At 39.9% G+C, this 18844-nt stretch overlaps 1 protein-coding gene across 7 annotated transcripts in view; it reads right to left on the reverse strand.

Annotated features, from left to right (window-relative positions):
- HAS3 (hyaluronan synthase 3) overlaps positions 1-18844 on the reverse strand; it is a 198238-nt gene that overhangs the window by 63133 nt on the left and 116261 nt on the right. For all 7 annotated transcript variants that reach the window (XM_019935618.3, XM_073796869.1, XM_019935617.3 and 4 more), the window contains one exon: positions 4072-4223. In XM_019935618.3, the coding sequence (XP_019791177.1) occupies positions 4072-4223 (152 nt within the window). The remainder of the gene's footprint in view (positions 1-4071; positions 4224-18844) is intronic.

Consider the following 18844-nt stretch of genomic DNA (forward strand, 5'->3'; position numbering starts at 1 on the left):
GGATCTTAGTTCCCTGACTAGGGATTGAACCCATGCCCCCTGCAGTGGAAGCGCAGAGTGGGCCGCTAGGGAAGTCCCAATTACTATTTTTAAAACATGTAGGAACTTGTCTTCCCAAGTAAGCCTTATCTTCCTCTTCCTTCGATATTAATCAGTAAACACTTACTGAGTACCTACTATATGCCAAATGCTGTGTTTGGCGCTAGGCGGTATACAAAGGTAAATAAAGACTGGTTCTGTCCTTGTTGTGCTCACAATTATTAATGATAATAAACACTCCTGGGATTGAGGTTACAGTGTCCAGGTCTCTAGAAGTAGGGCAGGGTCACTGGACAAGGGGTTTGCCTGACAGGTGCCCCCAGGGCAGCAGCTCCTCACATTCAATTCTAAGGTTGAAACAAAAGGAAGGATTCTCTCTTTGTGTTAGCACCCATGGTAAGCAAACAGTCTACTACCTATTCATACTTCATTTCTGAGGGCTTAATAAGCAATGCTCAATTCTCGCTGTGAGCCAGAAGGTTGTAAAGCTAACAAGGCCCTTCATCATGTAGCCTCTGCCTGGTCTCTTGTTTCAGACCTGCTACCAGCTAACCGCTCGTCCCACCCCTTCACTCTAACCTTTTGGATCTTCCTATAGTTCTTCAAACATGTCAGGCTGTCCCACACCACAGTGCCTTTGCACAAGCTGCTCCCTCTGCTGAAATGCTCGCCTCTGCTTTTTTGGGCTACCTAATTTCTACCTGTTCTCCAGATTCAGCTCTAAGAGTCTCTTCCTCCAGCACGTCTTTGACAACACCCAAACCTGACTGAGGGGCTCCTAAAATGTGCTCCCATAGCACCTAGCGCAATTAACTGGACTGTAACTGTAATCATTGCTGCTTGTATCTTCCACAGGTTGCCCATGCCCAGAAGACAAGGTAGTATCTTTTGGGTTTTGTATTCCTGGCCTGTAACAAAGGGGCCTGGAACACTGCCAGGTGTTTGGTAAATGTACGACTGAGGACATTTGAAGGACACTGGTTACCTCTGTTCTCATCTCCTTGCTGTCCATCCTCATCACTGTCATTGTCAGCTCCCTTCAAATGACCAAAATGCTCCTTAAAGAAAAATCTTAATACAGAAAAGTAAAATTTCCTCATTCAAAAATCACCTTCTCAATGGGGCTTACCTTGACTACCCCATTTAGACTGCAACCTCCCCTCCACCTAATGCTATAATCCTGGTCACCCTTACTTGCTCTACTTTTTCTTATTTTCCACAGAACTTATCATTGTCTACCATACTATATATTTTAATATGTATATCATTTACTGTCTGTCTCCTCTCCCTAGAACGTAAGCTCCATGCCGATGGGAATCACTGTCCATTTTGAAGAATGATACGTTGTAGGTGTCCAGAATGCTGCTTGGCATATAGTAGGCTCTCAGTAACAATTGCTGAATAAATCACTGTATTACTCATATACATTATCCCTACATCCTTGTAACAATCCTGCATTATAGATATTTTAATCCCATTTTCTAGGTCAGGAAACCAAGCCCAGAGTCTAGGTCATCTGACCAAGTGAACACAGGTAAGTGGGTGGTGGGACAGGGCCTCATTTATTCCCATCCCCAAGTATGCTTGGAAATTTGGTTCTCTTTCAACAGGTCGGGTGGTCTCCAGAAAGATGATACTTCTTAAATGTTACAAAACCTGCTTTAGCTCAATCTTTCTAATGAACCAAACCAAGAAATTTTTCCAACACTTTCAACAGGAAATCATATGCCACCAGCATGCAACAGTCTCCTTAAGAGAGAGAAAGGAAAGAAGACCTAGGAATTCAAACAGAAATACGGTCTCAGTTTTTGGGTTCAGAGAAGATCATGATGTCAGGCACAGTTTGAGTTCATTGGCTTTAGAAAATGTATGGGATACTGTCAAATCTGAGCTGATTCACTTGGAGATCTGGGGGAAATTTTTATGCAGCTCATGGCCATGTTTAAAAAAACTGGGGGATGCTTACTCAACTTTGTGAGTACACTAAAAACCACTGAATTATATCCTTTAAGTGGGTGAATTGTATAGTATGTGAATTCTATCTCTGTTATTAAGAATAATAATATGTGGGTTTGGTTCAGATCATGGTGCACGAGTTTGTTTCAGTTCATGGCTTATGGTTCACTTTGGGTTGAGTCACGTGAACAGATCAAATAAACAGAGAAAAAAAACGTGGGAACCATTTCAAAATTTGACCCAGATTATTTATAACAGACTGAAATCTTTAGCTGCTATAACCAAATAGACCTGCAAAGTCCTTAAGTGTTACAAGTTAATACACTAAAGAATAAGAGATTTGCAAAGTGCCATCCAAAACAAATAAAAATCAGGCGCCCAATGGTTCATGTATATTAGAGCACTGAAAGGTTTTAAGTTGGTAGTAATCATTGTTTCTAAGTTATTAAAAACAGATACAGAAAGTTGGGCATAGGGCTGTGTCCCTCGAGTTAGAGTTAAAGGAGAGGAGGACTTCCCTCGTGGCACAGTAGTCAAGAATCCGCCTGCCAGTGCAGGGGACACGGGTTTGAGCGCTGGTCCAGGAAGATCCCACATGCCGTGGAGCAACTAAGCTCGAGTGCCACGATTACTAAGCCTGTGCTCCAGAGCCCGCAAGTCACAACTACTGAAGCCCGTGCACCTAGAGCCCGTGCTCCACAACAAGAGAAGCCACCACAGTGAGAAGCCCGTGCACTGCAACGAAGAGTAGCCCCCGCCGGCCACAACTAGAGAAAGCCTGCACGCAGCAACGAAGACCCAACGCAGACAAAAATAAATAAATAATTAATTTTTTTAAAAAAAAGAGGAAACAACTATGTATAACTTTCCTAAAAGTCCTAAGTTGAAATTTAACGATAAGTAGCCTTTATAATCAATTAAACTAAGCATATAAAGCTCAGGAGTCAGGAAATACCATAAATTCAAGCATATGTATACATCCATGAGCATGTTTCTCTGCTTGATGATAAGACACAATCACCAAACACTGAAGAAAATTCCTTCTCAGTAGATACTTCTTAAGATTTGATGTTCAACATGGTCAGCCCTAGGATACTGAATAACGTAAAAGAAGCCAGTATTACAAAGTTACTAAGTTTTTGATCTTGTAAACTTATGTGCTTATATGAAAAATCTAGTCTCTCATAAATAATAAGGTAATATAAACTGTATTTTATTTATGTATTTATAATTTATAAGCCATCTTCTTCCTTAAAGATTTAAGATGGTGAAGCCCACTGAGTAAAAAGACACCTGGCAACATATTAACTAGTCTTCTTTTGCCCATCATCATCTTTAAATAGCAGAGTGTCTACTACATAGTATGTACTTGAGACATATGTTCATATATTGATGACTAAGTAAACACAAGGGCAAAGATAAAATTTAAGAGGCTAAAGAAAGATATTCATAGAGGACAACAGTGCAATGTACCTTTCACTAAATCTTAAACTCTAAAACCAGTTTAAATCTTAAACTCTAAACACTGGAGACGTGTCCAGTGCCAACATCTTGTATGGCTATTATTTTGGCTGCTCATTTATCCTTTACCTACTACGTACCAGGCACTGGGTATAAGGCGGTGAACAAAACATGGAACTTAATTAATCTTTTCTGATAAGACCCTGTCTCCCTGAATACAAGGCACCTCCAACCGAAGAGGGCCAATTAGAGTATGTATTTGCCTGAGAGTTTTCTGTAAACAGAGATGAGACTCACAGATGGCCCAGAAAACTAGGGTAAACTTCTGCTTGCACTTCCTCAAAGCTTCTTCAATTCTGTTATGTTTCCTTGGACTCTTTATAATAAATCCTCTCTTATGGCTTAAAGTAGGTTAAGATGACTTCCTGTCACTTGCAATTAAAAAATTCCTACTAAATCAACTTTCAATATACATATGAGACTAGCGAGGCTGAGGGAGGTTAAATGACTTACCGGATCTAGAAAAAGAACACAGGTCTCCTAACTCCCAGTGCTGAGCTATATCATAGGTTCAAGTAAAAACAAACTTTAGAGAAAGGAATCAACATGCAGTACCTCGTGAACCACAGAGCCCAGCATGAAGTCCAACCTCTGGCACAGTTCTCCAAGATTGGATAAGCTGCTGGCCCTGTGAGCACTATCTGGATCTCTTGCTCCCCTCAGGAAGGTGTGGATCAAAGGTTCTCGGTACTCTGAGACCATGTCCCCTGTAGAAAAAGGGAAGAAATCAAATTACTTCAAAACAAACTTTCAATTTCTTAAAGAAGGAATAACATATCACCATGGCACATTGTATGGTGTTTTTTTGGTTTTTTTGTGTTTTTTTTGTGGTACGCAGGCCTCTCACTGCTGCGGCCTCTCCCGCCACGGAGCACACGCTCCGGACGCGCAGGCCCAGAGGCCATGGCTCACGGGCCCAGCCGCTCCGCGGCATGCGGGATCCTCCCGGACCAGGGCACGAACCCGTGTCCCCTGCATCGGCAGGCGGACTCCCAACCACTGCGCCAGCAGGGAAGCCCTGTATAGTGTTTTATACTTTTCAAAGTACTTACATAACCATTAAAAATCATGCTCTGGAAGAATAATGTTAGGGAAAATATTCATGATGAATTATTTTGTGAAAAAGCAAGTAGAATCCCAATTATAATCTAAAAACCTACATGTGGAAATAAAATATTTGAAGACTTTAAAATTTATGTATATATAAAAGAGAAAAATGTACATATCATAAGTGCATAGCTTAATAAACTTTCACAAACTCAAAGCAACGGTCACAGTCACACAAACAGCAAGTATGGTCCTAGGCTAGAGCCTGGTCATTAGCCCAGTACTCTTCCTACACTATCACCCTACCTACTCAAGCAAATTGAGTGAAAGACAAGCAAGGCATTTTGGGTCTTGTCAAAGAGAGATCTATGATTCTTCACTCATTTGGCAGGTCTTTACTAAGAGTCCCACTAGATGCTAAGCAGGGCTTCTGATGCTTGGGATATATGGTGAACAAAAGAAGCAAAGTCTTGCCCTCTTGGAGTTTCCATTGTAGTGTAAATTATACAGTATGTTAGAAGGTTATAAATGCCATGGCGGGGGGCAGGAGGAGGAAAGCAGCGTGGAAAAAAAAAAAAGAGAAATGAAGATGGTGGCAGACTTCAGTTTTTAAAAAGATGGCCAGGGTTGGCTTCATTGAGATGGTTGAGACATTTAATCAAAGGCTAGAAGGTGAGGCTGTCGTCCATGTGGACATCTGGGGGAGGAGCACAGCAGGAAGAGGGAACAGCTAGTGTAAAAAAAAGCTTGTGGGGGAGCATGACTGTGGAGGAACATCAAGAAAGCACAAGAGGAGGCTAGAGGGGTGATGGCAGGGGTGGGTGCTGGTGCAGAGCTTATAAGCCTTGGTAGGCCTCTGTAAGGACCTGGACTTTTTCTGAGTAAAATGAGAGGCCTTTGGAGGATTTTGAGCAAAAAGGTGCTAAAAGATGACTCTGGCTGCAGTGCTAAGAACATGCAGTAGTGTATGTGTCTGTATGTGTGTCTGGGGTGGAGCAAGGGTACAAATTAGGAAGCTACTCCAGTAAGCTGTTTGAGAGAGGATGGTGACTTGAACAGTAGAAGGGGTGAGAAAAAGATTCTGCATATATTCTGAAGATTACACCAACTTGATTTCCAGAGGACTCCAATAATGACTTCCAGGATTTTTGCTTTTGTGCCTGGAAGGATGAAGTTACTATCAACTGAGGTGGGAAAGTCTCCAAGTGAAGCAGGCCCGAAGCAGGAGATATGTTGAGGAAGTAGTGGAAGATATATAGAGAGTTCAGAAGAGAAGTCTGGGTTGAAGATATACATTTTGGAATCAATGGAATGTAGATTATATTTAAAACCTTGAAACTAGATGTATAATCAAGGGAGTGAGTTTAGGCAGGGAAAGGAAGAGGACCGAGGACCAAACCTGTACCCTTCCTTCAACATTAAATCTGGGAAGGGTCTGGGAAGGGAAGAACCAGCAAAGGAGACTGAAAAGGAATAACCAGTCACGTAGGAGAAGAATTAGCATAGTATTCTAGAAATTAAGGGAAGAGAGTGTATCAGAGAGGAAAGAATGGTCTGCATCAAATGCTGCTAATAAGTCAGGTAAAAGAAGACTAAAAATTGACCATTAGATTTAATAACAATGAGGTAACTGTTGACCCTGACAAGAACAGTTTTGTTTTTTTTTTAAAATAAATTTGTTTATTTTTGGCTGCGTTGGGTCTTTGTTGCTGTGCATGGGCTTTCTCCAGTTGCGGCGAGCAGGGGCTACTCTTCATGGCGGTGTGTGGGCTTCTCATTGCGGTGGCTTCTCTTGTTGCAGAGCACGGGCTCTAGGCACGTGGGCTTCGGTAGTTGTGGCATGTGGGCTCAGTAGCTGTGGCTTGTGGGCTCTACAGCACAGGCTCAGTAGTTGTGGCGCACAGGCTTAGTTGCTCCACGGCATGTGGGATCTTCCTGGACCAGGGCTCGAACCCGTGTCCCCTGCATTGCCAGGTGGATTCTTAACCACTGAGTCACCAGGGAAGCCCGACAAGAACAGTTTTGATGCACTGGCAGGGGTGAGTGCATGATAGAAGTGGGTTTAAAATATAATGTGAGAAAAAGAATTGGAGACAGATCACTTAAGGAGTTTTCTGCACAGCATATCAAAGAAACGGGGTGGTAGCTGTTCAAGGAAGTGGGGCCAAGAAAGGTTTTTGCATTATTTTATTCTTAAAGAGAGGAGAAACAGCACGCCAAGGCACTTAGAATTGACTTTTTTTTTTTTAATGGAAACAACTTCTTCCTCCACAGATGGGCTGAGAACTAAAACTGCTTTGACTTGATCTTGGCTCTGAGGCCCTAGTTCCAGAACCCAAGTATAACACTCCACTTCCAGCCTTTCTGCAGCCCTAAGGTAACATGATATCTAAATGGTGACAAAATGGTTTCTGAAGCATATGTTTAAAGTCACCAAAATGATAACTTACATAGAAAAGTCACCAACCTGCCCTGTCAGGCCCAGTTAAAATGCCTCAAATGCCACTTCCTTTGTGAAAACCTCCCTTAATATTCTCAGTCAGCCTTAATTAGTCCTCCTTGGAAGTCCCACAGTACTTTGTACTTAAATCACACTTGTTACTAATGCCTTGATTCCTAGATGTTTTCAGCCTATATCTATTTCTCCCATTAGACTATAAATTCCTTGAGGGTAAAACTTTGCTTCATCTCTGTTCCTATTGGTTCTTAGTAATCTTTGCACATACTAGGTACTCAACAAATATCAATGTTGAACTGAATTCACTCATTTATTCAATAAAATGTAATTATGCACCAGTATCATGCTAATGTTCTAGGGATACAAAAATTGATAAAACATAATCTTTACCCTTTAAGCAGCCCAGAGTTTAGGGGGTGGGTATAAACAGGTAAGTACCAACAATTACAGTACTGTGCAGTTAATGCCGTCACAGAGTCAAGCAGAGGCTGCTTAGCATAATTTCACTAATCTTAGTCACTTGGAAGGGGGAGGAGGAGGAAGTTTATTTTTTGTTTTCCCTCAAAGTCAGGAACACAATGTAGTTTCCTTACAATACAAGAAAAAGATGAGGACTAATTTCTCTAAAATGCTCCCAGTTCCTAACACAATACATGCAGTCACAAGACTCACCTCCTGCTCAGTTAATATCAACATATATTGCAGAAATTGAATCAATGAATGACTTAGCCATAGCCTGTTTTCAGAATAGAAAAGAGGGGACTTTGTGCCTACTAGTATTTGCATTTCTGAATATCAGTCCTAGTGAAGGCAGTCACATGTATACACAACAAAATCTGCATAAAGGCTTCTCTGCAGAACTGTAATAGTAAAAAATGAGAAGATATAAATTAAATATTAATTAATGTGGAAGTGGTTAAATAACCATACATATTATGGAATACTATGTGGTCATTAAAAGGAACAAGATAGAATTAACTGCAACAATATAGAAAGGTTCCCCTGGGACTTCCCTGGCAATCTAGTGGTTAATACTCTGTGCTTCTACTGCAGGGGGCATGGGTTCGATCCCTGGTCGGGGAACTAAGATCCCACCTGCCATGTGGCCAAAAAGAAGCTATTAAAGAAAATTTAATATTCCTTAAGGAAATATTTAATTTCCTTAAGACACTGTTAAGTGAAACTAATAGAACCAGTATCATTCCATTTATGTATGTAAAAGTGCACACACATAACTTCTCTCAATATTAAACAAACCACATTTACAGATTTAAATATGTATATTAAATATACAAATGCATAGAAAAAAGAGAAAAAGGATTTACTACAATAGAAAGGTTAGATAACTTGTCCAAAGAGTAAATACAACCAAGATCAAACTTAGGTAGTCTGACACTTAACTCCTATGATACAATGCATTTAAGATATTTCCAACTAAGAGGAAAACATATCTTTCTACATTTTTTTCTTTTTTTTTTTTGCTGTAGGCGGGTCTCCCATGGCCGTGGCCTCTCCCGTCGCGGAGCACAGGCCCCGGACGCGCAGGCCCAGTGGCCATGGCTCACAGGCCCAACCGCTCTGCGGCACGTGGAATCCTCCCGGACCGGGGCATGAACGTGCGCCCCCCACATCGGCAGGCAGACTCCCAACCACTGCGCCACCAGGGAAGCCCTCTTTCTACTTTTGTTATAGTACTTTCCCTTTTTGGAGCTAGAAACGGGCTTGCTCCTTCTGCAGTGTGAGATGTGCATCCAGAGTTAAGAGCTCTGTGTTCTAATTTTGGCCCTGCTGCCAACTAGCAGTGTGACTCAGGGCAATTCCCTTCACCTCCCTGGACCAACTGGAGATGAGTCAATTAGATGAGATGGTCTCTCTCACCCCTTCCAGTTGGAAGTCTATGAGGTGATGAGTCACCTTTGGCTTAGCCATCAGGGGAATGAGATTCAGGAGACTTAGAAAGGAAGAAAAGGCACATATTCATGAGCACTGGAGTGGGAGGCTGCTGTGGTTAAAGGAATGAAGGTCCTTGATGGGAAGGAAGTCACTGAGAAATGAAGGAATTCTGGAAATCCATAAGGAGGGGAAATTGCAGTTTGAAAAGGTAAGAGCAGATGACAAACTAGTTAATATTTACTAATGTAGGGATTTAAAGTTAAAAGTAAGTGGTAAACTAACACAACATTGAAATTAACTATATTTCAATTAAAAATGGATTAAAAAAATAAGTGGTAAAGAAAAGACACTATGTGCCAGGTACTGTGCTAGGCACTATGGACCATAAACAAGAAAGAAAGAGTCCCTCCCCTCATGGCATTCAAAGCCTACTGGGGAAGAGGAAAAAAACTGACCAAGCAATAACAATGGAGTGAGTTGTGCCCAAAATGGTGACAGAGAAAGATACTTTTATGAGTAATTTTTTGATCTCGTACCAATTTCCATTAACAACAGCTCCAGTATTCTTTTTCATCCAGACTCAAAAGCCTGGTGTTCTTTTTTGACTTCTCCCAGTTACCCTTCAGTCAATCAGTCAGTTCATTTATTATTCTTCAATCCTCGTTTACTTCCCTATGGGATTTGAGGCAACTTACAATAAAAAATATTGAAACTGAATTGAATACTTTTTAGAAGTTCTATAGTAATTGAAGAAGTACACATATCCCAAGCTAAGAATGGTTATTGCAAATGAACCTCAAATTTAGTTTAGCAATTCTGGTAGCTGAGGCAAAAAAGGAAACAGAAAATATAGTTCCCATTACTCAATAAAAGAAAGAACATAGATTCGTTAGGAGACAAAAACTTCAGGAAGAATACGAAGAGGTATCTCATTCATTCAGCAAATCTTAATTGAGTGCCTACAATATTCCAAGTTCGTTCTCATTACTGGAGATAATATAGCATGAACAAGAAAGCAAAGTTCCCATCTTTATGAAGCCTACTTCTAGTGGAGGAGAAAGACAATAAATAGTAAATAAACTTTCCAGCAGCAATAGGAGCTATGAAGAAAGATAAGGAGCCGGGAGCAGTTAAGAGTCAGGGGTGAGGGCTCAGGGAAAAGCTGTCAGAGAAGAGCTGAAGGAACAAGTCATGTGAAGACCTGGGGGAAAAGGGAAGAGCAGACTGGACAACAGAACTTTTATATTCAATGTAGAAATCATATGGCTGTTTCTTACACTGACCTACCATAAAAGTCAAGGGCATACCATTACATTAACAAAACCAAATTTTAACATTCCATTTGTATAAATTCCTGCCCTGCCAGAGCTTCATTACAACTTTCCAAATGAGCATCCATTTAACTGCATGCTCCACCAACCCCACTCCCAAGCGTACCTAAGAGGAGCCAGTGGAGACTTGGATCTCAAGAGCCCTGTACTGTACCCAGTCAGCTGGTTCTGGGCCCACTTACTACCTTATTTTCCAGGTATTGGACTGGACGAGCTGGGACACTCCCTGCATCCACTCTGCATGCATTTCTCAAAGTGCCCTGCTGTCATGTTCTCTGCAACCTGACCTCTCTTAGACCTCACATACACAGTCAAGATTTGCTACACCCTTGCTCAAACCTGGTCTTCTTCGGGGATTTACAGCTCTGCCCCCATTTCCTGGAGGCTCTGCTAGCCTCTGACTGTCCTCCTTCTCCCTAGCTCTTGTCACGCTGTGTGGCTGGTTTCTTAAGACTGTACTGGATCCTAGTCTCCAGGCTGGGGGTCAGCCCTGACCAGGTTTCTATGCAGAACAAAATGAATGCATATGATCAGAGAATACAGCTTCAAGGGCTGCAATAATAGAATTTAAAGATCCTACAAAAAGGGTTCTTAATTTGAGCTTTAGGGACCCCTACATGTCAAAATTTGTTGTGTACACCTCACTGGCATTTTCCCATTCTTCCTTGTAAACAGTACTCTAATTCTGTTCAAATATCCACCTTCCCCCCTGCCCAACTATCAATTATGTGATTCAGGCTAAGGTCTTTGTTGCTTTAAATGAATCTTGGTGGACATATCCCCTTGCCTTAACTGCTTTGGGCATGTGACCCAGTCTGAACAATGAGATGTGAAGGAAAATCTGTTGGAAGACCCTAAGAAAATATTTTGCCTCTGGTTATGATAAGAATATGATACCTCAAAAAAAAAAAAGAATATGACACCTCAAAGCTGCTGCAGCCAAATGAAACTATGAGGAACCAGGGGATGAGACCAATAAAGCTGAGACTGGCAGAGTAGAAAGATGAAAAGATTTTGGATCTTGAATGATGTCATGGAGGCAAAGGATTAACCAGTTCAGAACTTTCTGTCATATGCAATGATTCATTCCTTATTGTTTAAGCCAACTGAGTTGGGAATTTCTGTTACCTGCAGCCAAAAGCATTCTGATATGACATATGAAAATTTAACGCTATAGAGTACTTCTATGTCAGTTCTATGTTTATCAATACAAAGCCAGAGAGACTTCCCTGGTGGCACAATGGTTAAGATTCTGCGCTCTCAACCCAGGGGGCCTGGGTTCGATCCCTGCTCAGGGAACTAGATCCCACACGCATGCCGCAACTAAGAGTTCGCATGCCACAACTAAGGAGCCCGTGTGCTGCAACTAAGGAGCTGGCGAGCCACAACTAAGGAGCCTGCCTGCCTCAACTAAGACCCAGTGCAACCAAATAAATAAATAAATATAATAATTTAAAAATAATACAAAGCCAGAAAAGTTAGATTTGCCAAGACAAACTTAAAGCAGTATATGTTTTTAAAAGGATTCAAAAGTCAATTTTATAACATATAAAAGAAAAAATTAAACCCAATAATTAAACCCAATCTTTCTTCAATAATTATAATTCTTATAATTCTTCAATAATTAAACCCAATCTTTCTTCTAATTATAATTTTAATTGGGACAATAGTCTAGTATACGGCATGACTCAAAATATCAGTGTGTGTAATACATATATATACTTTGCCAAAGAGCAGAGTCATCTTTATACATCTGCCAACCTATTAAATAAAGAAAGGTGAGTAACTATTTACAGTAGGAGTTCATGTGAAGGGGTTATATGCTGAGTATATTTCGCAACTACTGACTAACTAGTTCATTATAAACTAAAAACTCAGGCTTTGGGACACCCACTGCTATTCCTTAGTTTCTGATTAAGCAACAAAATCTCAATTATATCATCCAGGAGGGGTTTTGGTTAATATATATATATATTTTGGCTTTTGCCTTTTTGTGTTTTTCTTTATCCAGATGAGAAGTTTGTATTGCTTCAGTTGAAACTTATTTGAACCATAAGGTTCCAAGATTCTAATTCACCTTTTGTCAGAAAAGGTGGCATACACTTGCCCCCTGACAAGGGCAAATATTCATTACCATCCTGTTGTCTCCTTAAAAGTATCCATATTATATGGCTTTTACAAAAAATGGTATTGATTTCTGAACTCCCTCACCCCCATTTTCAGAAAGTATTCACAGTAGACTACAATATTTAGACTAAGAGATCCCCATGGAACTGAAGTTGGAGAGACTGCCATCTTTTCCTCAGGCGTTCAGAAACAGCTTCAGGGAAATGAACACAGTAAACCCAAGACTACTTTTAGAAACTTACTCCTGTTGATTCTAGTCAGTAGGGTTTATCCTAGTTCAGCTCTAATTGCTTTTCCTTTGTGCAATGACAATGACAACACCTGGCTATTTGCATCTCCATATTCTTCTCAGGAAGTCAGCAATAATCAACACTTATTGAGAAGCAAACAGCAGTGTGTTCAAGGAAACAAATGAAGGATCTAGATTTGTTTGAACAAACCTGATAAAAAAAACGCGTTGCTTTGGAAGGTGAAAAATCAAGTGCATAGTGAAAAGAGAGCTGGAAAAATTTTAACCTGCCTGTGACTTGTTTGTATCAATTATCGTATATATGAAAAGATTTCTTCAACAAATTAGGACTTGGAAGATTTTTTTTTAGTCAAGCTTTGCAATGGTACTTTGAAATCTACATTGATAGATTCATTTATGCCTATCAGATCCCACCTTCCGTCATAAAGGATCTGAGATGACCTGAAACAAGAGACACTTACATAGTGAAAGAGCGCTATCACAGTAAACTACTGGAGTCAGGGGACCTGCTGATTTCAAGGGCTTGACTACTCTTCTAGTTCAGTGAAACAGGTCATAAAAGTGAAATCGAGAAAAATCAAGTGAGAAAGAAAATTCCACTGTTGGCCAAATCTTTACACCATCCTTTCAAAACTCCGTAATTAATGTCTGCAGAGCCCTCTATTCCTTCTTTCCTTCTTCTCTTCCCTTCTTTCTCTCTTTCTACACCCCCTCCTTTTTTTTGAGACATAGAAGGGAACACTGATAAAAAATCATTCTTAACTACTCTCTTCTATCTACCAACAGGAAATAACTAAGAAATATCCTATCCTGCTGGTTAAGGTGCTGCTGGGTAAAGGCAATTATATTTTCCAAAGACTGAATGATCACTTACAGCCAGCACTCCTCTGTAATCAGAAGTTAACATACATTCTGAGTAATGTTTTAGACCAATGTTTCTTAAACACAAACATGGGCACTGAAATTGCGCAGTGCAACTTGATTATAATGTGGATCCAGGTGATTCAGAATTATCATTGAAATGAAAACACAACATTTAAAAAATTCCTTTTTTTTTTTTTTTTTTTTTGCGGTACGCAGGCCTCTCCCCTGAGGCCTCTCCCGTTGCGGAGCACAGGCTCCGGACGCGCAGGCTCAGCAGCCATGGCTCACGGGCCCAGCCGCTCCGTGGCACGTGGGATCTTCCCGGACTGGGGCACGAGCCCGTGTCCCCTGCATCGGCAGGCGGACTCTCAACCACTGCGCCACCAGGGAAGCCCTAAAAAATTCTTTTAAAGAATTCACAGACCCCTGAATTATATCAGAATTTAATCTCCAGACTCCAGCTCTTCCATCTAGCTAATTCAATAAAAACATTAAAACATTTAACATGCACTACAATGTGCAAGGGACTCTAACAGGCACTAGAGATTTAGAGGTGAAGGAAATTTTGCATATGTATGTCCAGCTGATCCAGTACAGCTGATAATTTGAAAAGACTGATAATGCTTATTTGAGCAAGGGAATGGCTTAACTAGAGATATATTTTTGAGTTTGGTGAATCTGAATTTATACGTGTGTTCAGAAAGGATAAAAGTCTTTGTTCTATGATGTAGAATGAGGTTTGCATCGTAATAATTAATCTCCAGCTGGATCACTTCTACTGCAATGCCTTCAGGACACTCTTACACTCTGTTAACTGGTTGCAAAGTCACAGTCAGCCAAAGGATATGATAATCTTTTAGAGATCAACTTTTTTTTCCAAATGAATAATGATTCAAATAGTATGGTGCTTTCTCTACACAATAAGGGTAGTAAATAAAATGTTAAGCCTCATGGAATGATTGAAAATTTCTACATTCTTTAGCAAGAGAAAGTCTTTTTCTGTGATAGTCACAGAGGAATCAGGTCATTGATAGCACAGTCATTGTAGGGTGTGGCCTCACCAGCTCAGAAGTGCTGATGCCTACTTCACTCTCAATGCAGGCATGAAAGTAATTTACTCCACTTGAAGCTACTGACGCCTCCCAACCTACTTTTTAGCTCTTGCTACCAGGTGTCAAAAGTAGGTACTGAGACTAGCAATTAATACTCTGAAAATGAAATTAAGAAAACAATTCAATTTATAACTGAATCAATCAAAAAGAATAAATGCTTAAGAATAAATTTATTTAAGAATAAATGTACTCTGAAAACTACAAAACATTGTTAAAAGAAATTAAAGAAAAACTAAATAAATGGAAAGACATCCCACATTCATGGATTGGCAATGCTGCCAAAATTGATCTATAGATTCAAAGTAATCTCTATCAAAACCTCAGCTGCCTTTTTTTTCCCCCAGAAGTTAGCAAGCTGATCCTAAAATTCACATGGGAATGTAAGGGATACAGAATAACCAAACAATCTTGAAAAAGGAGAACAAAGCTGGAGGACTCCCATTTCCTAATTTAAAAACTTACTACAAAGCTACAAAAATCGAGACAATCTGGTACTAGCCTAAAGACACACCTGCAGATCAATGGAATAAATTGAGAGTCTAGAAATAAACTCTCATTTTTATGGTCAATGGATTTTCAACAAGAATGCCAAGATAATGCAATCAGGAAGATAATAGTTTTTCAACAAATGGTGCTAGGACAACTGGACATCCACATGTAAAAGAGCTGAACCCCTATTTTACACCATATACAAAAGTAACTTCAAATGATCATAGATCTAAGTGTAAGAGCTAAAATTATAAAACTCTTAGAAGAAAACATAGGAGTAAATCTTTGTGACTTAGGTTAGGCAAAGGCATTTCAGGGACTTCACTGGTGGTCCAGTGGTTGACAATCTGCCTTCCAATGCAGGGGACGTGGGTTCGATCCCTGGTCGGGGAACTAAGATTCCACATACCGCGGGGCAACTAAGCCTGCGCACCACAACTACTAAGCCCCCATGCCTCAACTAGAGAGCCCGTGTGCCGCAAACTACAGAGCCCACACACTCTGGAGCCGGTGCGCCGCAACTACAGAGCCCACACACTCTGGAGCCCATGCACCACAACTAGAGAGAAGCCCGCATGCTGCAACAAAAGATCCTGCATGCTGCAACGAAGATCCCACACGCTACAACGAGACCCAACACAGCCAAAAAAACAAAAAGGCACTTCACATACAACACCAAAAGCACAAGTGGCAAAAGAAAAAATAGGTATGTTGGACTTCACCAATATTAAAAACTTTTGTGTGTCAAATGTCACCAAGAAAGTAAAAAGACAACCTATAGAATGATGGGAGAATATATTTGCAAATCATGTATTTGATAAAGGGCTTATCTTCAGAATCTATAAAGAACTCTTACAACACAATTAAAAAAGACAAATAGGTCAAATTCAAAATGGGCAAAGGATCTGAACCGTATATTTTCCAAAGAAAATATACAAACGGCACATAAGAAGATGCTCAATACCATTAATCATTATGGAAATGCAAATCAAAACCACAAGATACCACTTCATACCCATTAGGATGGCTATAAGCAAAAAGACAAGAACAAGTGCTGGTGAGGAGAAGAAACTGAAACACTAATACACTGCTAGCCGAAATGTAAAACGGTGCAGCCACTTTGGAAAACAGTTTGGCAGTTTCTCAAAAAGTCAGAGTTACCATATGACCCAGCAATTCCACTCCTTCGTATATACTCAAGAGAATTTAAAACACATTCCCACATAAAAACTTGAACATGAAATGTTCAAAGCAGCATTATTCATAATAGTCAAAAAGTGAAAAGAACTCAAATGTCCACCAACTGATGGATGGATTTTAAAATGTGTTATATCCATACAATGGAATGTTACCTGGCAATAAAAAGGAATAAGGTACATGCTGCAACATAGATGAACTTTGAAAACATGTAAGTTAAAGAAGCCCATAAAAAGAAAAATGTATGATTTCATTTGCAGGAAATATCCACAATAAGAAAATCCTTAGAGACAGAAAGATTAGTGATTGCCTGACTGGTAATGGGTACAGGGCTTATTTTGGGGTGGCGAAAATGTTTCAAAATTGATTGTGGTGATGGTTGTACAACCTTGTGAACATACAATAAATTTTTGAATTGCACACTGTAAATTGGTAAATTGTATAGTATATGAAGTATATCTCAATAAAGCTATTTTTTAAAAAAGTAAGTTTTGGGCCGGGAGGGGTTAAAGGAGGGCTACATAATCTAGTCCACGTTGAAGCTGGAAAAATAAATAACATATAAAAATCTTCACATGTTAGAAGAGAAGAGGTATATGTATGTAAGCAGAATCTGATATGAAACGCACCTCTGCCTTCCAGTAGCTCAGAGACCAAAGCTTGGGGGCAGATCTCACAGGCAATTCACAATGGTTGCTCCCTTCAAACATGAAGTAGGAGATCTGGATTCTTTCATGATATGCTCACTACAGGAACCAGGTCCTGCCCTTGACCACCAGTCAAGCAGAACCCAGAGCTTTCCCATTGCTTTGTGAATGGCATTGCTTCTGCCAGCTCTTTGCTTCCTTATTTGTCAGTAAAAGATGGTGCCAACACTATTTCAGTCTTTACTACTTCAGAGCTGGCAGTTTAATGGGTAACATTTTCTAAACCTTCTAAATTAATTTTCATTGCATCAGCTTTAAAAAATATTAGTATAATATAAAAGTCTCTTAAAAGAGGCAAGAAAAATATTGAAGATATAGACTCAAAGGTTCTTACATACAGTTACAGCCATTTGGCCCAATATTCCATCTCTGGGTATGCCAAACCACATCTGACAAACATTAACCCAGGGATAGTTAAGACCTCCTACCAGTATTTTAAAACTTTTGTGCTCCAGCCTTTTTATTATGTCCATCCCAATCTCTTCTGCTCTTTATTTCATTTCCTCTTAAGGACCAGACTCAAGTGGAGGTGGAGACCTGGAGTCTTTGTCTGCCTATCTTTGAATCTTAATCTTATCTTTCCAGGCTCCTGGATCTCATTTACATTGTTTGAATTGCCTCTGTAATCTAACCAGCTCAAGTAGGCTCTTCCTTTTCCAAGACAGCACTTTTTGTACTTTCAGATTTGATATTAGATATTTTGGGGAGAAAAAAGAGTAAAGGTATAAAAAGGTCAAATGTCACAATACACACTTCACTCACTAAAGCCATTACTGGAAAAAGGAATCCAGAGAGACTATTTCTCCTCCCTTTTATTTGGGAACCAAAGTAAATAGATCCCTGGGGATGAGTAACGTGGTGGAGAGCCACATGCCCTCACAGAAATATTCCTGCTGACCTGGTCAATAAGGAAACAGGAGACAAAATATAGATCTGACTCTCTGCATGGACCCTTTTATGTCCTCAATAATATCTAGTAATTTTTCCTGCATTTTAGGGCCTGGAACTCTATTTCACTACTGAAAGGAATACAGTAGAAAAATTACTTGTTTTTTGTAACATTTCATGAATACAACTTATTGCCGCGACTGGACCAGAGTCAACAGAGACAATAATTTCTGTCAAGGTCAGAAGGAAATTAGATTGACATGGCAGATCCTGACAGGCAGGATTTCCTTTCCAAAAGCCATTTAGAGAATTAAATAATTTAAATGCAATTAATTTTTTATAAAATTCATCAATTTAAAAAATTCATAGGTAAATTCTGATTAACAACAATTACTTTTCAGCCTTGAATTTCCCCTGCAGCTCTGGGGAAATCATCTCTTTTCTGATTTTAGTTTCCCTTCTCCACATAGCCCTTTATGAACAGAGGAGAGATTTTAGTTAAGATAGAATATGCAGCTACAGTACAGTGGAATAAAAAAACGTTGTGTCCATTTGTAAGCCTCTTTATCTGCAAAGCACTTGTGCACCTATTACCACATAAGAATTTGAGTTTGGTGGAAAAAAATATTCTTAACTCTGTATTACAAATCAGGAGAGAGAAATTTTTAACAGGCTGATCCCAGGTCACACAGCTACTGAAAGACAGATACATTCTCTTGTCTCCCAAGCAGAGGGCTCTTTCTACTGCCATCAGGACATTTACTTGGCACTCCATGAAGATTAGCAGGAACTTCTGTTCTAAAACAGTGGACATCAATGTGGCCAGCTGATTCTCCCACATCTCTGACATTTCACAGTCCTTACAATTTTCATTCCTTCTCTGTTTAACCTCATAAGATACGAATGGAAGAGAAGCCAGGGATTTGTATCTTATAAGCAACAGGGCATAATGGGAATAAGTTCCT

Source organism: Tursiops truncatus, chromosome 19 (assembly GCF_011762595.2).
Source record: "Tursiops truncatus isolate mTurTru1 chromosome 19, mTurTru1.mat.Y, whole genome shotgun sequence".
Taxonomy (NCBI): Eukaryota; Metazoa; Chordata; class Mammalia; order Artiodactyla; family Delphinidae; genus Tursiops; species Tursiops truncatus.